This window comes from Eucalyptus grandis, chromosome 11, assembly GCF_016545825.1.
Source record: "Eucalyptus grandis isolate ANBG69807.140 chromosome 11, ASM1654582v1, whole genome shotgun sequence".
In the NCBI taxonomy this organism is placed as follows: Eukaryota; Viridiplantae; Streptophyta; class Magnoliopsida; order Myrtales; family Myrtaceae; genus Eucalyptus; species Eucalyptus grandis.
Window position 1 is genome coordinate 35,490,051 of NC_052622.1, and position 21,698 is coordinate 35,511,748.

Sequence of the window (21,698 nt, forward strand, 5' to 3'; positions counted from 1 at the left end):
GAAATGTTTGGTAACCATCTAAACACCGCATGATTTTGATTTTTTATTTTTGAAATATAATTTGGAAATTGAATTGCGTTTGGTAAATTTTTTGTTAGAAAAATTTGTTTTAAATGATTTTAGAATAGAATAAAGAATAAAAAAACTTGATTTTTGTTTCGAAAAAAAAAAAAAAAGAATAAAAAAAGTGGAACTCCTCTTCCCTGCTCAGACATTCTCTCCCCTCCTTTATTGCCGTCCGCTGCCGTCCACGGCCACCAAGAACCGGTCCAACGAGTTCACAGGCCAGGAGAGGTCCAGCAAGCTCACCAGGAGGCAAGCCCAGCCACGGCGAGGACAAGCCTCGGTAGGGCCTAGCCCCAGCGAGGCTAGGCAAGCCTCACCTAGCTACCAAAGTGAGGCTTGGCCGATGAGGGCTGGCCTCGCCGAGGGCTGGCGACACTCTAATGAGATCGCTGGTCCGACAACCACTTGAAGAAAAAGAAGAATATGAGAAAAAGGAAAAAAGAAAAGAAAAAAAAATTATTTAAAAATTAAAAGAAATTGATTTGAAACAGAATCAATGAATACGGTACTTAAATGCACTTATTCCAAAATCGAAATTTTGACAATTATCAAAACGGCTTAAAATGCTTAGAAATTATTCTTAAGAACAGAATAAAAAAGAATCATTTCTAATCAGAATATATTCCTAGGAACAAAATTGTTACCATGCAATTCGTATTCCCCCACTCCACACTGGAAAGAAAAGTTTGAGTGGAAACTTGATTCTTTGACTCTATATCGTAGTTCATATTCCCACTCAACCGGAAAGAAAAATTTAGGTGAAAACTTAACTCCACATGAGTACAACAATACTGGTACCACCATGTTAGGGAATATAGTAACTTACCACAATGCTATGTTGGCACAGTTGTGCTCAAGCCTTTCGACCAGCCTCAATACCTGGTTGAAAGGTTGAGTTCACGAGCTTCTAACATTTTGGTACCAAATGAAATTACCTTCTAATTACTATTTCCTTCACTTATAATTGTTCTTGTGAAAGGATTTGCAATTTGGAACTTGGAACCCTAGGCTAAACCAATTACCTTTCCATGTAAACAGAGTGATCCAGGGGGCATCAATGCAAGTGGTATAAACACTGTCAATGACTCGAATCTTCTTCCTCATTGAAAACTATACGTAAATTTGACAAAACGAGAGTTCATACTCCACTGGAGGGAGTGACGTATGTACAACTAAGGGTTGCTTCGCTATGCAGTTCCACCGTAAAAATGGTTTACAAGAGATTCGGTTGGAGCAAAAGACCCGCTTCAATGTCGGATCTGCCTCGAGAAGAGACCTCTGGATATCAGAAAGCATCGGAGTCGTCCCCAAAGTGGAGAGCGAGAATGGTGCGATAGCCACATTGAACGTCGGTGAATTTACCTTGTCGACATGCTTCATCTCGAAGTCGCCTTCCTGCAGTGCAGAAAGGGAAAAAGTGAATGAGGTTCTAACGTTTGTGCCTAGGACAGACAGATGTATGCCACATTACGTAAACATTCGCAAACCACAACAGATTGGAGATAACAGTGAACCCGACAGCGTAACATGAGAACTCTTTTTGATAAATCTGTGGACTCTTGCATTAACATCTTAGTTGAATCACTTATTTCTGGACCATTTTCTACATCCAACTTCACTGGTAATTTTTACATGGTGCAACTGCAAATGGGAACGATGAAAATACCCATGCACACACGCATTATGTATATGCTTCAATTCCAATCAGAGCGTAAGGTCAATTGTTCTAAGTGAGAGTCTTACCATTCTTCCGCTGGGCGTGCAAAGCGGGCATGCAGAGGAGTACTCAAAACTAGTCCGGGGAAGCATAACAGGTTGTTCGCCTATAACTCCAATTCCCCTGGAATAAAAGGACACACTAAGTCCAACACATACTTTCTTGATCAAGAAAAATTATGCAAATGATAGGATACCGCATGGCACAAAAGTACTTGTTTGCCAGAAATTAAAATAACAACTCGCAAACTCACATTTCCAGGCTCAATAACATAAAGGACAAAATACTAAATGCACATATACGTGGAGAGAGAGAGAGAGAGAGACCCGGGGGGGAGGGAGAGGGAGAGGGAATCACCATAAGTTGTCAACTTTGCCATTGCCATCGGTAATGATCCAGTGTCTTCTAAGAAGTTGAACTGGTCGATCTGAATTGTTGGTAATTCTGATCCTATAAGCAAAAAAGTACTGCCTTTTGGAAGGCTGACTCCGCCCCTCGATGTACACACTCCTGACTTGAACCCTGATACCCTGAAATATTAAGGACTTGACTTTAGATCAATAAACTATTGAGCATGGAAAAAGGGGGAGGACAATGCTGGCGATGATGAACGACAGGCTGCAAAAACCCTTCCTAATGAGTAGTACTGCCACTTCGATGGTGACCATACTGAGGATCTTGAACAGAACATTTCAGTAATTTCTACTAATTGGTTGTTAAAAGGGCTGTATATGATACTGACTGGTAGCACCTACAAGCATTTCTAAGTGTTCATCATGTAACTGTAGGTAATTACCACTTTCCAAAAGATCTCCCAGAAAATTTAAATTACGAGAGACAAACTGTTCATAGCATCATACCAAATACATGACTGAATGGCACACTGATGGAGTTTTAGATTAAACTATGCACCCAAAAACAGATTCATTAGCTGGACTATAATCATCAATCGATTCATAGTAACATTTGACTTTGTAAAAGCCTATCTAATTGTAGCCACAAAAACATATAAACTGCATACCAGGGTTGTTGCATCGCTTGAACATTTCAAGAGTGAATGGGGTGCAATTTCTTTCAGCTCGTCACGATATTTAGCCGCATCCTGAAAAAGACATATCAGAAGGTTAAGAGAGATGGTTGGCACAGGTCCAAACATCAATTGCTAAAGTCAGCAACCAGTGAAAATAAGGTGAGGAACACAATCATCATCAACAAAGTTAGCTTGATCCTCTCACTGAGATGGAAAATAAGTGTGGGACAGTCATCTGACAAAGTTAACAAATTAATGCTCCAACTCTATATATATTCCAACCTAAAAAAATTTCGCATATTACATTTACATATGTATTGAGTTCTAAATTTGGAGAAAAGCAGCTGAAGTGTAGGCAATCAAACTGGGGTTGTCACTAAAGAATGGCAACATCAAGGAGGATCATGATGGAAATTGCATGAAGCAGTAACTATGGTCATATCAAAAGATTTTACTAAATCTCGTACCACATGTTCGAGCCTCTAAGCATTATCACGTCTAGCAGATCTTGTTTGCTTCATATGCATAACAAGGATGAATGTGTAAACTACTATAAATATGAATGTATCCAACTCCATCAAAAAGAAAAGAATAGGAAAAAGGGAGAGAAGATTCAAGTATAAAGGGAACAGCATGAAGATTTGGGCACTTAATACCCCAAGCATAGCACAAGAGTAGTTAGGCTAACCATGATGGAAACAAACATACTGAACCTCCTGAGATAAAGATATGGCTACCTCAACAGGCGACATTTACCACTAGCAGCTGACCCAAAAGGGGTCAAGGTACTAGAAAGATATCAGTTTGTCATCATATTTAGACAAAAGGAATTGAAAATTCACATAATGCATACTGAAGCCTGATCTATTGACACAGTGCAACAGCAAAAATGAAGATAAAGACTCAGCTTGGGAAACAGAATTCAAGTACCTCGAACCTCTCATCAGTGACCGCGTCCTTAATTAACCTTCGCAGGTGCAGAACCGGCTCCTCTTCCTCGAACAACTTCAACGAATCGCGAATTCGAGCAGCCTCCTTATAATCCTAAAAACACATAAACAGAGTTAATCTTTCCGCCAAATACTCATCACCGTATCGAAATATAATTCAAATCCTCCTTTAAGATATGAAGCACACAGCCATCCGAAGAGAGACCAACATCATTAAAATCCCCCGTAGCTTCGAATCCAGATTGACCATCACAAGACACGAATGCATATCCATTCTTCCAAACGCAAATTCACTGACCAAGCAAATCACACATTGAGCAAACCGACGGACGAGAGAGGATCGAACCATCACCTCGGACTTGGCGGCGACCTCCATCTGCTGCTTCAGCAGCGCGTAGGTCTGACTCCGCGTCGGGAACGAGCGGCCGCTGGAGCTGGAGCTCAGGCTCGAACTCTTGCCCTCCCCGCCCCCTCCTCCTCCCGCACCACCGCCGCCGCCGCCGCCGTTTCCCTCCGGCGAACAAGCGACGATCCGGCAATTCCTCCTCGGAAGCTCTCTGCTGCAATTGAGCCACTCCCTCCTCGGGCCCGCCTCGGACGGGAAGCACCTCCTGGCCCCGGCATTGACGTCGCCGAAGGCCTTCAGGCTCAGGGAATGCATTCGCGCTGACTTCGGGTTCCGGTCCCGATTTCAACGGAGAAGATGATGATGATGATGATGATCTCAGGAAATCATTTTCCAGGAAAGTTGCACGGGCCTATCACGGTTGGAGAGAGAGACATCCTAGGGAATCGAGAGAGAGCGTGTTGCTCTGATTTTCTCCTCGTCTCCTCGGATTTCAGGGGGGAATTTTCTTTAAGGTTAATTGTCCGCCACAACATTCGGGGATTATCCGCAGGAAATGGTCGGAATTACGGGGAAGCCCTTGCTGAGATGCTGGAGTGGTCGGAAGTGGGGATTGGCCGGGGTACTTTGGGGATTGAGAATTGATGGGGGAATTTTTCTTCGCTTTCCGTGAGCTTTCTCTTTTGTGCCTGGGTACGTACGAGGCGCAGGCGATTCCTGCTTCTTATGGATGAGGAATGCGCCACGTGTCGTAGCTTCCGTTAGTGACGTGGCTTGCTTTTTTTGCGTCCATTAAATAGCTAATTGAAATGGCGCCATGCTCGATTGAATCCACACCTTCTGTGGAGATTAAGGTGGACACGAGGTATAAATTTCGATCTCCACGTCCTCTAAAGAGGTGGATACGATTTAGCATCACACGTGAATACGCCTTAAAAAATAAAATAAAAATTTAAAAGTGAGAATTAAAATATGAATAATATAAAAAAAATGATAATGGACTTATCGAATTGTCCCTTTCATGTATTAGCAAAGATATGGTGCAAAAAAAAAAAATATGGTGCAAAATAATGTCAATCTAGTATGTGTAAAAGAGATTATTACGATAAGGATATAAAAAGAAAAAATACCCAAAAATGAAGTTGACTTTGCTAGAGCACTTACCTAGTCGATACAAGATGTGCCAATGCATTGAATCAGATCTTCTTAAGTCTTATCATGCAATCTTCTCTTAATGTTCTAAATGACAATGATGCGGTCTTTTTATTTGTACTTAGAGTTGTGTACAAAGTTATAACAAGGTTATCCGCTTCACTAGAAAAAAGGTGGCGAAATCAACCCGATTTTCACGGTACTTAAATGATCGTGACATAATTGTAAGCTAATAATGTAGTTATGAAAGTGAACAATGTTTGACATGTATTTTGCATGGAGCCATAAATCAACTTGCCCCATGAATAATTTGGAAAGATAATGAGACTTTTCGTTTGATTCACATAAAACATTTTCTTCATTTCTGGCATTTGGATCGTTTAAGAAGTGAATCAACGAAAAATATTTACTTAGGGCGCGTTTGGTAATAATTTTATTCCCGATAATAATTTTTTTATTAAGAATGGTTTTTTCTTATTCTACTCCCGAGAATAATTTATGAGCAAAAGAATGCGCTTGATAACTGTTCAAAATTTATATTCCTAGGATAAAAAAGTGTTTGGTAAGATTCTTAAATTCATTTATTTATTTTATTTATTAGATATTTTTATTGTATTTTTTCTTTATTTTTTCTTTTTTTCTTTTTCTCTTCTTCCTCCTTTTTCTTTGTAGCTAGCAACCTACTGAGCGAGGTCCAATGAGCTCACCAAAGCCTCATTAGGCAACGCGGTGTTTGCCTCGCCCGGCAGCGGGCAACGGTGTCAGCCTCGCCTTGTTTTGGTGAGGTCACCAACCAAAAGGAAGAAGAAGAAAGGGAAAGAGAAGAAGAGAAAAGAAAATAGGAAAAAAGAAAAAAATAGGAACCGATTACAGGAATTGTTTATGGGAACAATAAACAACTTTTTTATATATCTTGATTATGTTTCAAATCTATTACTGAGAACAACAAAATAGACTTTTATTTATGGGAACAAAGATTTTATCAAACGGATTTATGTTATTTTTTCATTCCAGGGAACAAAAGAATAGAAATTGTTATTCCCCGTAAGGTTACCAAACAGGGCCTTAGTCAACAAAAAATCTATACGTAAATTTAGGAAATTGATTTCCTTTGTAAAAAATAAAAAATTATTTTCTAGAATATAGTTAGATATCAACACTTGGACAAAACATTTTGCGCTTGGGCACAAAAACCTCAAAGCTCATTCTCAAGTCCCCAATGCTCGAGCCTAAGTCCATTAAGGCTAGGCCCACAACCACAACGCTAATGCCGAGTCCCCAATGCCCAAACCAAGTAAGGTCCAAGCCAGTGATTGATTCTCTAGTGCCTGAGCCTAGTTCCATCGAGGTTGGGCTTTATGCCCCAATGCCCATGCTCGATGCTCTAGCATTAGGGCCCGAGTCGACAAAGGCCAAGTGCAAGACCTTGATACCCTTACTCGAATTCCCCATGTCCAAGCCCAGGTGACCGTACTTAGTTTTCTAGTTGTCCGTGTGCAAGTTGCTAACGCCTTAATTATGTATTTGTATTTAGAAAAATCAACCCAAACAACAAAAAATATTTTTTGATTCTTTCATATTTCAGCCGTACACTAGAAAATATGGTTATTTTCTTACAAAATGATTATCTGTAAAATATTTGATTGAAATGTAATATTTTTCATGAAAGAAATGGAGACTAGTTTACTTATATCTTAGTGTTTTTAAAGTCCTCTGTATTCTTAAAGAGCGCCGACTATGTTTTAGCAAGGCAAGTAACGAATGCACTATGCAAACATTTTAACAAACAAGGACGAAGGAGGCTCCATCTTCTAGCTCGAATTGAAATTTTCCCTCCCAATATGATATGGAAGTATTTTATTATTTTTATCTAGTTTTTATTTTTTCCCTTTATTCGCTTGGTGTATTTTCCTTCATCGTTAGAAATCAATCCGCTGCTTCAGTCCTCCAAACCAAGAAGCTTGACAAAGATTGAGCAGGAATACGGTGTGTTCATGCTACATGGAAGCAGTTATATGCTTCTTCAACTTTTGGAAGTTCTCATCTCTTGATTTAGATCTAGATTAGAGAGCTCTCCTCATTAGATCTTGACTTAGATTCAGTAGTTTTTTAAAGGCATTTTTGTGCTTGTTCAACCTCTCGCGATCCAAATTTAGATCTGAGAGCTTATTCAATCTGTTTTGTGTATCTCCTTCTGGTGATGATGTTGAGAATGTTGAACCTAAGTATGCATTGCCCCTTGGACAAGCCGTAACGATTGGAGAAGGAAATTATGACGTGTGCTCGCCACTTATGATGATACAAGATTTAGTAATCGATTATTGTTTGCATTATATGAGATTAGGTGATCGCCCATTACTCATTTTGTTTTGATGCTAAAACATATTTGTTCTTATAAGAACAAGATGGGGTGCTTATCATAATAGTTTGTACTATACTATTCTAACAGTTGAGGATCGAACCATCACCTTGGACTTGGTGGCGACCTCCATCTGCTGCTTCAGCAGCACGTAGGTTTGACAACTGGCGAGCTGGAGCTCCGGCTCGAACTCTTGCCCGCCCTGCCCACTCCTCCTCCCGCGCCGCTGCCGAGGATGAAGCGACGATCGGGCACTTGAGCCACTCCCTCCTCAGGCTCGCCTCGGAACGGGAAGCACCGCCTTGCGCCGGCATTGACGTCGCCGAAGCCCTTCAGGCTCAGCGAATGCATTCGTGCTGACTTCGAGTTCTTGTTCTGATTTCAACGGAGAAGAAGATGATGATGATGGAGAATCTCAGGATATCATTTTCCGGGAAAGTTGCAAGCGCTTATCGCGGTTGGAGCAAGACATACTAGGGAATCGAGAGAGAGCGTGTCGCTCTGATTTTCTCCTCGTCTCCTCGGATTTCAGAGCGGAATTTTCTTTAAGGTTAATCGTCCGCCGCAACATTCGGGGATTATCCGCAGGAAATGGGGAATTACGGGGAAGCCCTTGCTGAGATGCTGGAGTGATCGGAAGTGGGGATTGGTCGGGGGTACTTTGGGGATTGAGAATTTATGGGGGAATTTTCCTTCCCTTTTCGTAAGCTCTCTTTTGTGTCTGCGTGTCTGCGTGCGTACGAGGCACAGGCGATTCCTGCTTCTTATCTTATGGATGAGGAACGTGCCACGTGTCGTAGCTCCGCTCGTGACGTGGCTTGCTTGTTGCCGTCCATTAAGGGTGCGTTTGGCTGCACTCTATTTCTGTTCCCAGGAACGTTGCCAAAAAGGAACAGAAACGCATTTGGTGCGCTTTTGTTCTTTTTTTTTGTCCCAGGAACGAAAAAAAAGAAACAGAAACAAGAAAGAAATAAGAAAAAATAAAAACAAAAATTTTTGAAAAGCTTGCTCTCTTTTTTTTTTTTTCTTTTCTTTTTTTTCTTTTGGCTTTTTTTTCTTTTGCTTGTTGCCGTCCATTAAATAGCTAATTGCAATGGCGCATGCCCCATTGAATCCACAGCTTCTGTGGAGATTAAGGTGGACACGAGGTATAAATTTCAATTTCCGCCACTTTAAAGGAGGTGGATACAATTTAGCACGTGGATTTCGACTTTTACGTCTTAAATAATATAATAAAAATTTAAGATTAAGAGTTAAAATATGAAAAATATAAGAACGATAAAAAAATAATGATAATGGGCTTATTGAATTGTTGATTCATTTTTATTAATTTTTTTTATCTAGTGAATTATGTCCCTTTCATGTATTAGTAAAGATATGGTGAAAAATAATACCAATCCAGTATGTGCAAAAGAGATTATTAGGGATAAGTACACTAATGGTGCCATAAGTTGTGTACGGCCTCACTTTGGTGCCAAAAGTTTCCATTGGATCACTTAAGTGTCAAATCGGAGGAAAAACGCTCACTTTGGTGCTACCGGCGAAAGATTCCAGCCAAAATAATTACGTGGCTTTTTTTTATTATAAATTGACAAGGCCTTAAATGACGTCGTTTTGCCGTCCTACATGGATGGCCTCACAAAAACAACGCCGTTTTACTCATTGGGGATTGAAATTAGGGTTTCGACTTGGCTGTCGAGTGCCCGTCATCGGGGTTGGGGTCGAGGTCGGGGTCGGGGTCGAAGCTGCGGCCACCGAGTGGCCATCATTGAGGTCGGGGTCGGGGTCTAAGCCGCAACCGTCGAGTGGCCATCGTCGCGGTCGGGGTCGGGGTCAGGGTCGAGTGGCCATCGTCACGGTCGGGGTCGAGGCCTGGGGTCGGGCTGCCGCCGAGTGGCCATCGTCGAGGTTGGGGTCGGGGTCGAGGTCGGAGCCGCTGCCGTTGAGTGGCCATCGTCGGGGTTGAGATCGAGATCGGGGTCGAAGCCGTGGCCGCGAGTGCAAGGACCGTCGAGGACGGCGAAGGCGGATATTAGGGTTTTGAATTGGGGGAGACACCAAACGGCATTGTTTTGGTGTTAGGATGCTGACTGTGTTCTCCGGTGAGCCACATCAACTTAAAAAATTAATAAAAAAGTGCAACGTCGAATTTCCGGCCAACCGGATTGGAGTTGGCACCAAAGTGAGCATTTTTCAAATTTTTTAGCATTTAAGTGATCCGACGGAAACTTTTGGCACCAAAGTGAGCGCCATACACAACTTATGGCACCATTAGTGTACTTATCCCGAGATTATTATGCTAAGTGTTTAAAAAGAAAAATACCCAAAAATGAAGTTGACTTTGCTAGAGCACTTGCCAAGTCGGTACGAGATGTGTCGATGCATTGAGTCCGGTCTTCTTAAGGCTGATCTTGTAATATTCTCTTAATGTTTTGAATGACAGTGATGTGTTCTTTTTATTTGTACTTAAGAGTCGTGTACGAAGTTATAATGAGGTCATCCACTTCACCAGAAAAAAAGGTGGCGAAATCAACCCGATTTTCACGGTGCTTAAATGATTGTGAGGACATGACTGTAAGCTAATCATGTAGTTATGAAAGTGAACAATGTTCGACATGTATTTTGCATGGAACCATAAATCAACTTATCCCATGAATAATTTGAAAAGATAAAGAGACTTTTTCGTTTGTTTCACATAAAACATTTTATTCATTTCTGGCATTTGGATTGTTCAAGAAGTGAATCAATGAAAAATATTTACCTAGTCAACAAAAAACCTATACTTAAATTCAAAAAAGTGATTTCCTTTGTAAAAAATAAAAAAAAAAAAATTCTAAAATTTAGTTAGATATCGACACTTGGACAAAACAATTTGCACTTGGGCACAAAAACCTCAAAGCTCATTCTCGAGTTCCCAATGCTCAAGCCTAAGTCCATTAAGGTTGGGCCCACAACCATGATACTAATGTCGATTCCCCAATGCCCAAACCAAGCAAGGTCCAAGCCGATGATTGGGTCTCTAGTGCTTGAGCCTAGTTCCATCAAGGCTAGGCTTTATGCCCCAATGCCCATGCTCAATGCTCTAGCATAAGGGCCTAGGTCCACAAAGGCCAAGCACAGGACCTCGATACCCTTGCTTGAATCCCCCATGTCTAGGCCCAAGTCCACAAAGACTTGCCTGAGATGGAGTCCATCAAGGCTAGACCCAAGATCCTAATAATTATACTTAGTTTTCTAGTTGTCCGCGTGCAAGTTGCTAACACCTTAATTGTGCATCTGTATATAGAAAAATTAACAAACCAAACAATATTTTTTTTTATTCTTTTTCATATTTCAGCCATATACCATAAATTATGGTTATTTTCTTTAAAAGTGATTCTCTGTAAAATATTTTATCGAAATGTATTATTTTTCGTGAAAAAAGCGGAGATCAGCTTACTTATATTGCGGAGAGCAGCCTACTTATATCTTAGTGCTTTTAAAAGTCCTACGTATTCTTGAAGAGCGCCAACTATGCTTTAGCGAGGCAATTAACGAATGCACTATGCAAACATTTTAACAAACAAGGACAAAGGGGGCTCCATCTTCTCAGCTCAAATTGAAATTTTCTCTCCCGATATGACATGGAAGTATTTTATTATTTTTATCTAGTTTTTATTATTTCCCTTTATTCGCTTCGTGTGTTTTCCCCTTTCATCGTTAGGAATCAATCCGCAGCTTCAATCCTCCAAACCAAAAAGCCTGACAAGATTGAGGAGGATTACAGTGTGTTCATGCTACATGGTAGCAGTTATGCGCTTTTTCAACTTTTGTAAATTCTCGTCTCTTGATTTAGATCTAGATTAGAGAGCTCTCCTCATTAGATCTTGACTTAGATCTAGGAGTTTTTTAAAGGTATTTTTGTGCTTGTTCAACCTCTTGCGATCTAGATCTAGATTTGAGAGCTTATTCAATACATTTTATGTGTCTCCCTATGGTGATTGTGTTGAAAATATTGAACTTGAGCATGCATTACCCTTTGGACAAGTCGTAACAATTGAAGAAAGAGATTACGACATGTGCTCACCACTTATGATGATACAATATTTAATAATTGACTATCGTTCACATTATAGAGATTAGGTAATCAGCCATTATTCGTTTCATTTTGATGCTAAAACATATTTGTTCTTATAAGACAAGGAGGTGCTTATCGCAACAATTTGTACTATACTATTCTAACTGTTGAAATTTGTTTTATTCTAAATCTCTCATGTATCATTATGAGATCTTGAATTATGAATGAATATTTATTTTTGATAAAATAATTATTTTTTCTTCTTTTTTCCTTTATATTATTTGGATAGAACAAACTAATGCCTGCGTGTGCCATTATTATTTGCATCGCGTCCACGGCACCAGTTTATAACTAGTTTACACAATAACAAAAGTAAGAACATATCTCGACCAAATGTTGGAATGAAGGCAAAAAAAAATTTCTTGTTATTTAATAGGAAAGAGAACGACAGAACGAGTAAATTAGTAAAAAAAGGAATAAGAAACAGTAAAGGAAAGTAACCACTACAAGATAGATATGATGGCGTGAGATTATTTTTGTTATTTTAAACAAAAATAAAGTCGTGGCTCCATCCAAATTAGGGGTGGAAACTAGTGGTGTCAACTAGTTTTTCGTATTTTCGAAAAACTCGAACCGAACTATTTGATGTGCATTATATTTGAAGTAAATCACGATTCAACCCATGTATACCCCATGCCAAAGACCAGATTATGTCCAGTTTGGATTTTGGTTTTTTTTTTTTTTCCCAAATTAAGAACATGTTTCAGTGAAAAAGGAGAGACAAATTAATTATAATATTAAGAAAATGAGCAATTTCCTATTTGGTTAACCAAATTGAACCGAAACTATTTGAACCCAAATAAAAAAATGATTATTTTTCATCATTCGAATTGAAACTGGAATTGAACTGAAATTACACAAAATTCTGGTTCGTTAGGTTTGGTTTCGGTATTCCGGTTCAGACATCTCTAGTGGAGATAATTTGACTCAAGAAGAAATAGTGGATGGAAATTATAGTAGAAATGAGTTGTCATATTAATAGTGGATGATTAATCAATGGGGAATACAAATGATAAATATGCAAAATCACAATCATAACAATATTGTTAAGCCGCCGTTAATGTTGAACGAGGGTAACCACGGGAAGTTGAACAAAGTGACACCCTAAATGAGTTTTCCCAATTACATATTAGATTCGATAGCTTAATTAGTTCAAAGATTGCGACATTCCTAAAGTATTTACTTTTTCCACGGCGAGGAATTCGGAAGCCCACTTCGAATGGGTAAAATTCGGACCCATAAAACCAATCGAATGCATCGGATGAGACGTGAACCAAGATTTGCACGAAGAGACCTCGATACGAACTTGTTTGCACGAAACAACTCGCGAAATCGAACGCGTATGGTGTAACCTAATTGCACTTTCCTTTTTCCTCCCAATAAGCCAATCAGATTCTTTTATTTATTTTTATTTTTTTTAAAAATGGATGTCCATCTTTTCGAACGGACGAAGCCGGAAACGGATGCTGTGCTGGACGACTCATCATCGCAACATCATCTCAGTGCTCAGCGATGACACGCGGGTTGGTTTTTGTACTAAAGAAACACGGGTTGTCGTGAAAGTCACCCCGACAAGCGTCGGCCTATCCGAGTTTAAATTTAGCCCTCCCGGTACGTGGCGCTCCCGCAGGCGCGCCACGCGTCCGCGGTGCCTCCCGAGACCAAGACGAGCGGCCGGCCATCGGTTAAGAAAGAAAGGAACATAAATCCATAATCAAAGCTCGATGTCGCGTGGACCTGGATCGAATGACGTGTCCCGACCCGACCCGACCCGACCCGGAAGGGAATACGGGAAAGCGAGGGGGAAGGGTAGAAAAATGGCGGGAAATGGCGCGGGTCCCGTCCGCGAATTGCGGCGGCGGCCTTTCTTTCCCTGCCGCTTGCTTAGCTTAAAGCTGTCGTGCGCGCGGAGGAGTGGGGCCCGCCCGACCGGCAGAGCCGGGTCAGCAGCCCGGGGGTGGGGGCCCACACGCGCGCCGCCGCGTCGGTCGGTTTGCTCCGTTGACCCCTTCTTCTCTTCCCGGCCGCCGCGCATGCCCACGCCTGCCATTTACGAACGCCATGATATAGACATCACGGCACGAGGGGCTAACGAGTTGCGCTTGTTCTTTTCGACTGTTCAATAATTTCGAGGCTACTGCGCTTATTTCGCAGCCGTGGTGGGCCGGCCGGCGACGGATCGTCGAGTGACGTAACGCTTAAGATTCTTGCTGGTCGATGCAAGCAAGTTCAATTTCTCAATTTTCGTCCAGCTCGAAATATTTTGATAATGTTTTGATTCGTGCGCAAATGACCGGCTTAAGATTCGCAATATATTGCCGATCTTAGATTTCTCGATTGCATCAGGGCATGCGAATTTGTAGCTTTAAACCAAGCATTTTTCTATGTGGATATATAACTTACGTTTTCGAACATAGCAAAGAGTTTTGATTAACTATACATATCAACAACTGCATATTTGAAAAAAAAAATTAGGTAGAGGACTAAGAACGAATGGTAAGAGCCGAGAAAAATTCTTCCGTCTTGATTCATGGTTTCCCTTTCCAGAAGTACATTAGACACGATATTTAAAATAAATAAATAAATAAAAGAGTATGTGGAATGGAGAAAGGAAAGGGAGAATCGAATTTGAAATGCGAACTCGCTAGGAGGACCGAAAAAATCTCAGACTTTTCCCCTTCAATATTTCCGGTGTACAGAAAGGACTTTCAAATCAGAGTAATCAAACATACAAGTTCTTAAAGTCCCTCTCAATCTGTCGGAAAATGGTGGGATTTGTAGGGATTGTGTAATAACACGCTCGTGCTCTTATTCTATCGTGAGTTTGAAACGCGTAAAACGATTCCTTTATTAAACTTATTTTATCCTTTTCTAATTATTTGAATCTAGTCCTTTTTCCTTGTATTCACCTCTATCAAAATAAATACACACAACACCTTTTTTTCTCATTTAATCAGTTCGGCTCGATGATGATCACACTCCATCGTGACTAAAAGGCTAACAAACTCGTCCGACCGTTTTATTATTTGATCAGTTTCAAACGGGTTTATTGCACATATATTCAAATCAAGCTCAATATGGAGGAATTTAATGTTTACAACATAGTATTCCAAATATGCCCTTCCAAAATCTTAAACTTGTCAACCGCCACTTTACGAAAAATTCCAAATATATGTGTATGACATATATACTCTTTGTTAAATTATCATTATATTTGTCACGCTAGTTTGAGAAATTTATATCACAATAAGTATAGTTAGAAATTTTTTGCAGTATCGATAGTTGGGAAAATGACACATATGGTCCATAAATTTTTGTGTAATGTGTGCTGTGTAATGTTTAGTCTACTATACAATATTGTCTTTGATGTGGTTCTTTAACTCTTGATATACGTTCAATCTAATCTATATATTATACGAAAAAATTCAATATTATCTCTAAACTCAAAAGCTTTAGAGATTAGATTGAATATGTATCAAAAGTCTAAGAAATTGAAATGTGAGGACCGGATTGCACATAAGAATTTAGAGACAATTCATGTCATTATTCCTTAATATATATTTATATTTGGTAAATTATTCCATAATATTTTTCAAATCGGGCTTACGTGGGTGGGGAGGGTGAGTCAAATAAAGAAAGCAAGAGCATCATTATGACCGGTAAGCAAACACGAAAATAATAAAAATAAAAGAAGAAGAGAAAAAGATAAAAAAAAATGGTAAAAAAAGAAAGAAAGCGGGGGAAACCGATGAAGGCGAGGAGGAAGAATTTACAAAGAACAACGACAGCACCAACGCCAACCCCAACACCACCACCTCCACCACCATCCCCAAAAGATGGAATCATCCGTTTCCTTCCCCTCCTCGTTAACCGAAACTACTACCACCACCGCCCCCACCCACTTTCCCTCCCCTCATTTCCTCCCACCACCGCCGCCGCCGCCGCCGCCGCCACCTTCGCCTCCCTCCGCCGCTCCTCCTGAAGCGTCCCCGCCGCCCCCGATCGCCCGATCCCGTTCCCGATCGCCCCCGCCCGCCCGCCCGCCCGCCCGCCCGCCGCGGTTTTCGGATCCGTCCCCCGCTCCGCATCGATCCGCGATTCGATCGGCCTCCCGATCCTGAGGTATCGTTCGGTTTTCCCGATCTCGACGCGGTTCCGTTTCCCGGGGCTCCGATCGGGCTGCCGGTTCGTGTCGGTGACCGATCGGTTTCTCGGCACTGCGGTTAGGCAGTGACCGGGAGTAGGTGGTGCCCGGCGGTTTTGTTCCTTTTTGAAGCGCTGTGTAATCTATTCTCCGATCTTTAGTTTCGTTCGGACGTTTTGTGGACGGTGGGTGAGTTTCTTCAGCTTCCGATGAACTCGAGGATGCGGGATTGGGCCGCTTCGGCCGAGCCCCTTTCGGTTCTCTCGATCAATCGGGAACTGAGGGACTCGCTTCGGTGATGTTTTGAACTCGACAAATTTGACCATTATTTGATCGTCGGAAGATGAAGGCGAATGATGGAATCTTGACTGTGTTTTGCCATGTGTATTTTGGTCGTCTTCGTGGGTCATATGCCGTTTTGCTGCGGCTGAACTACTGATTTGAGATGCTGGGTTTTCCACCGTCCTCTTCGTTTTTCTTACTTTAAGCTCGAGAGCTCGTGACGTTTTGCCGCGTTTTTCTTTGTTTATCTCGTGTAATTAATTCGTTTTTGCTTCTAGTTTCATCAGTTATATCATCGAGCATGTGTAGTTTGTGTGCTTGGGTCATTCTTAATCTTTCTCGTCATGTAATGTTCATGTTTTTGTTTTCATCAGGAAAGATGTTCGGAGGTGATCCCAACAATTGCGGGTTTCCTGTGTTCCTTGGAGATAATGGGTTTCAATATGATACCAATGCACTGCCTCAGCTGCAGTTATTTGGAGATTGTAAGTTCAAGCAAGAATCCATCGTTCATAGCTATCCTATCTTTTCATTTGTGAAAACTAGCGGTCTTCTGTTGTTTTCAGTCCATTTAAACTATCCTCCTGCTTCTGCTGCTGTTCTCATCATCATCATCATGACCATCATTATCAACAAAATTTACCAGCAGCCTGTATATTGTTATTATGCTGCATTATCATCAAAAGTCAGATATGGAGGTAGCCTCTGCATCATTGTCATCATCATCACCACCACCATCATCATCGTCATCAGTATTTGCTGCTGCCAATATATTGTTTTTTTTTGGTGAAAGTAAGAAAAATATATTGGGATAAAGTCAAACTGTACAACCAACCGGCTTCAAAAACTTGCACTCAAGATGAATATGCTCATTATGAGTGGAAGGAAGCCAAGGAAAAACCAAGAGGCAACCGAGAACAATCAAAAGAGCGAACGACAGACCGACAACCAGAGACGACCTAGTAACCAACAAGATGCCTAACCAGTCGGCCCACGATCAGAGGAAGAGAAGATAATGCTGCTGCCGATATATTGTTATCGTACAGCATTATCATAAAAAGCCTGGTAGCTCAGAAGATAACCTTTACATAAATAGCAGCTATTCTCATGGAGTCATGGTACATGTGCAATCTGCAAACCTGTACTTGTGCAAAATCTTGCCATGCTTATAAAGAGAAGACTATCTTTTTCCTTGCTTTGTCTGATCAGATTCAAGATAATCAAAGTTGAGCAACTTTGCTTTTGGTTTGCCATGCCAGAGAAATAATCTAAGTAGCTCCTGGATGCACATTGGGTTGTGTTCTGGATTATTTATACTATAGGAATTGGCAATCAATATTTTATTCGAAAGTTCGGTGCTACTTTTGTGCTGTTCTTGGACAAGATGTCAGTCGGTTGCTAATTTCTAATCGCTTTGTCATCGAAATATCAGGAGCAGGGTTAGTGACTAAAAGCAACACTGGTGCTTTGAAAGTCACCACTAGATGCTTATTATTTGGCTGGTGATATTTTCCACGCTAATATTCTTCTCTTCAACTTTTCTTGCCCATGCCGTCATACTTGTTGCCTTTTACTGAGAGCATGGCACTTACTGCCACTTAGTCATATGTATCAAGCTTACCTGGGCGTGTTTTTTAGCCTGGACCTGTTGAATTGGTATGATGTTTTAGGCATAGCATGCTTAGTTTGTCTTTATAGCTAGGGTCTGTTTATTTCTCATACATGGGGGCACATGATGCCAAATATCATTCATTCCGTGCGATTTCCTGTTTAAGAATTAAGTATCAGAAAGAACTCCAAGGCTACCTTCGTTCTGCAGAATTGCAAGGAGCACTTCTTTTTGTTGTTGCCTTCCTTGCATTCATATCAGTCAAGGATGTAGCTTGACTTTTATTCTTTGCATTGCATGTTTTCTATTGTCGTAATGTAATGCATTCTGTCACAGATCCAGTTGGAAATGGTATCAGTCCCTTAAACTACACCAGAAAGGATCACGCTGCCTATATGGATCGATCAACTAAAAGATTTAGGGAAGCTGAATCTTTTTCCAAAGAGCAAAAACATCCGATAACTCTCAGTGATAAAATCTATCCAGATGAAGCAGGTCATTCTGGGAGCATTTTCAATCCCAATCCTGTGTCAACTGGTTTGAAACTTTCATATGAAGAGGATGAACATAACTCCTCTGTAACATCTGCAAGTGAAAGCATGACAGCTGCACTGCCTCTGATTCTGTCGCTTGGTGATAATTTCAAGGCAGAGTTTGATCGGCAGAAAGAAGAATTTGATCACTATATCAGAATACAGGTAATCTCTTTATGTGAAAGGTTCTATTTTTGTCCAGAAATTTTGGGATTTTTATAGTAATGCTCAAAGAATACAAGAAATGAGTCGTCTTGTTTTGGCTGCAGAACCACTTACTACTATTGTGGCTTAATATTCAATTGGTGTGGTTCGGTGATGCCTAATATTTATTATGCCTGTGTCATTGGCAAATTCATGAATTGGCAGCATGAATCGAATATGTTTGTTCAAACTCATGGCTGTATTTCTGGTCATTTTGTTATTGACAGTCAGAGATATTATTTTGTGTTGTCCGCAGATGAACAATCTTAGCTTTAGTTTAGACTTTGATATTTAATTCTCTAAGTTTTAGACAAGCTATGCTTAATTCTTAAGATTGTTATCCAGTGGCAAACACCAAACCACCCCCCCCCCCCTCCTGCCCCAAAAAAAAGAAAAAGAAAAAGAAAAAAGGAATTGATGTCTTAAAAGAGATGATCTTCTTTGCGATTAAAAGCAAAAATAGTAAGTTTTTGGAGATCCATTTTCACGTTCAAGTGCGTTATGTCTGGTACACGTTCAGAGAATGTATCTGCAATGGTTAACTTTTCCAAAGGATAAAGATGGATGCAATAATCTCAGCCATTTATTGTTAATAGGATATAGTTAATACATCCATTTTTCCCTGTTTTTATCAATGTTGAACTCCAATGTGTACTGGTTTCTATGAATGTTATTCGCATGTTGTCCACTCAATGAGATGAGAGGACATCTCTGATGCATTGGGAGAGATATGCAAACTAATAACCTACTGAGATGTCAATTTGTGGTGTATGGCGAAAGCTTTCTACAGCACTCACTTTGAAGCTGGTTGCCTCATGTTTGCAATCCCCTAAATTGTCCTTGTTTATGTAGATTTGCCACTTTAATTGGTGCTTTTGCCATCTTAATGACCACTTTGCTTACATCAGGAAGAAAACATTACAAAGGGTGTAAGAGACCTAAGGCAAAGACATACAACTGCTTTTCTGAGTGCTGTAGAGAAAGGAGTGGGCAAGAAGTTACACGAGAAGGACCTTGAGCTAGAAAACATGAACCGCAAGAACAAGGAACTAGAGGAAAGAGTTAAGCAGGTGACGGCAGAAGTTCAATCCTGGCACTACCGAGCTAAATACAATGAGTCTGTTGTGAATGTACTGAAGAGCAATTTACAGCAAGTCATGGCACAAGGCACCATGCAAGGGAAGGAAGGCTGCGGGGACAGTGAGGTAGATGATGCAGCCTCTTACACGAACCAGAACCATCTCAGCTTTGTGGACGGTTTCGGGACATCAGGGGTCACAAGGAACCGGATGACCTGCAAATCATGTAAGATTAAAGAAGTCTCCATCTTGTTGTTGCCTTGCAAACATTTGTGTCTATGTAAAGATTGTGCAGCGTTCATTGATGTGTGTCCCCTCTGCAATATGATAAGAACTGACCTAGTTCAAGTGTACATGTGTTGAGATTTTCCCTTGGTCTGTGCAAGGCCTAGATAAGCACTTGCAGTTGTCAAAATGATGATGTTTGCTGAGTGAATTATTATGATATGTGAAGTGGATTGCCCCTCTTTATGATCAAGAGTTGTCCGATAATGGTGTGTTGGTCATGGATAGCTAATCAGTCGGATGAATGGCATCCTTAAGAATAAATATTCGGAAAGATATTGCCAATTTGTGTTGACCTTGGCTTCCTTTGTATTGCATACTGAATTGGAAAGGCAGATTAGCCGATAATGTTGATGATTGGGCTGTTCAGACAGTTTCGGTTCTGTAGGCTTTGGGACTTTTTTACGCCAAATGTGGAGGTTCGGTGCAATGTCGTGATTCAGTCACCCATTCCGGTTCAAGATCTTTGTGAGTTCTAGGGCACTCTGGGTATTGAATCATGTCTTTGGTACTAGGACGATTCGTCGATGAATCCTAGAAATATGCACTTGTTAAATTTCTCTCATAAAAAGTGGAAAATTTGGAGTTCAGAATTGTTTGTGGTTTGGGAATACCCTGAAAAATTAGTGGAGTGTTAGAAGTTAAATAAGAGGATATTTTTTCTTAGCTTGATAATTACCTTAATCATTTGTTAGCTCGATAATTTTTTATGATATTCATCTAACGTATGACAATTTTCACATATGACAATGAAAGAATATCATGAGTAACTTTCCTCATCTTATCCTGAATTGTCAGGTCACAATGCTCGTAATTTTTCACGTAACATTTTTAAACTTTGCTATTTGCTGCTTATTTTACTCAAATCGATAGTTTCCTCATCTTCTCGTCAGTTTTGTTAGCAAAACTACCGGATCATAAATAACTTTTGTTCTGCGTATTTAATTGTCATTATTATAAGGCTTGTTAGTTTTATGAAAAATAAAGTATTTGAAAAATATTTTTTAAATGAGTGCACTGCTTGTTTTACCCAAATCGATAGTTTCTTCATCTTCTCGTCAGTTTTGTTAGCAAAAACTATTGGATCATAAATAACTTCCTTTTTGCACATTTAATTGTCATTACTATAAGGCTTTGTGCATTTCGTGAAAAATAAATTATTTGAAAAATATTTTCCTAATCACTCTAAAAAATGAGTGGATAAAAACTATTTTAATCATTCATAAAAATAGTTAGACAAAAATTATCATTGACGGAATTTCTTTCTATTGGCTAATTATATCGAACGATACAAGCGATTATATTTAGAAAAATATTTTTTAAATCATTCATTTTACACAAAGCAAACGGAGTTTAATAATATGTTGTTTATGACTTTCTTTACAAGCATAATTCCGGTGTCATAAATCTATTAGATTCTATGATTTATAACTTTCCATGAAAAATTTAATAATTTACCTCAGCTAATAGTAAATTCTCATCTTGTATTTCTAGCAAACTACATAATTGTTCGTAACTTTTTGACATTCATAATTTTCTTCACTTGTAGTAATTTACATGTTACGTATCTTTGGTGACTTTTTTACAGGCGTAATTTTGCTTTCCTCGTCATGAGTTCTGTGAGTCCTATGATTTGTACTGATACCCCACAAAAAGTAGTAATCTGCCTCAGTTAATAGTAAATTTCTTTTGTCTTATTGTTAGTAAATTACCCAATGAATCGTAATTATTCTTTGTTGTACGTAATTGTCTTCGTCAATAGTAATTCACTGTAAAATTTGCTTTCGTAACATTTCTTTGAAGGACGCAATCTCCCTTTTGCGGT

General features: G+C 40.0%; 2 protein-coding genes across 2 annotated transcripts; one reads left to right on the forward strand and one right to left on the reverse strand.

The window, feature by feature from the left end:
- Nucleotides 1–1,115: 1,115 nt before the first annotated feature.
- On the reverse strand, nucleotides 1,116–8,135 carry LOC104426258 (hypothetical protein). The gene is made up of 7 exons (XM_039304193.1): nucleotides 7,730–8,135; nucleotides 4,116–5,040; nucleotides 3,744–3,857; nucleotides 2,805–2,885; nucleotides 2,141–2,313; nucleotides 1,810–1,906; nucleotides 1,116–1,461 (listed from the first exon to the last, which is right to left on the reverse strand). Exons 2-7 carry the CDS (start codon nucleotides 4,422–4,424, stop codon nucleotides 1,177–1,179), a joined length of 1,059 nt encoding a protein of 352 aa, XP_039160127.1. The 5' UTR covers nucleotides 4,425–5,040; nucleotides 7,730–8,135; the 3' UTR covers nucleotides 1,116–1,176.
- Nucleotides 8,136–15,503: 7,368 nt separating this feature from the next.
- On the forward strand, nucleotides 15,504–20,221 carry LOC104426259 (E3 ubiquitin-protein ligase BOI). Its single transcript, XM_039305419.1, has 4 exons — nucleotides 15,504–15,859; nucleotides 16,538–16,648; nucleotides 18,109–18,470; nucleotides 19,418–20,221. The coding sequence occupies exons 2-4, from the start codon at nucleotides 16,543–16,545 to the stop codon at nucleotides 19,949–19,951; spliced, it is 1,002 nt and encodes a 333-aa protein (XP_039161353.1). The 5' UTR covers nucleotides 15,504–15,859; nucleotides 16,538–16,542; the 3' UTR covers nucleotides 19,952–20,221.
- The last annotated feature ends 1,477 nt before the right edge of the window (nucleotides 20,222–21,698 follow it).

Bases quoted from the DNA above. Each gene is read 5' to 3' on its own strand.
- LOC104426259 (XM_039305419.1), top strand. From the start codon at position 16,543: ATGTTCGGAGGTGATCCCAACAATTGCGGGTTTCCTGTGTTCCTTGGA. The intron at 16,649-18,108 runs GTAAGTTCAAGC...ATTCTGTCACAG, and splicing joins GCTGCAGTTATTTGGAGATT to ATCCAGTTGGAAATGGTATC. The intron at 18,471-19,417 runs GTAATCTCTTTA...TGCTTACATCAG, and splicing joins ATCACTATATCAGAATACAG to GAAGAAAACATTACAAAGGG.
- LOC104426258 (XM_039304193.1), bottom strand. From the start codon at position 4,424: ATGCATTCCCTGAGCCTGAAGGCCTTCGGCGACGTCAATGCCGGGGCC. The intron at 2,886-3,743 runs GTACTTGAATTC...TGTCTTTTTCAG, and splicing joins TCACTGATGAGAGGTTCGAG to GATGCGGCTAAATATCGTGA. The intron at 1,907-2,140 runs GTGATTCCCTCT...CTTTTATTCCAG, and splicing joins GGCAAAGTTGACAACTTATG to GGGAATTGGAGTTATAGGCG.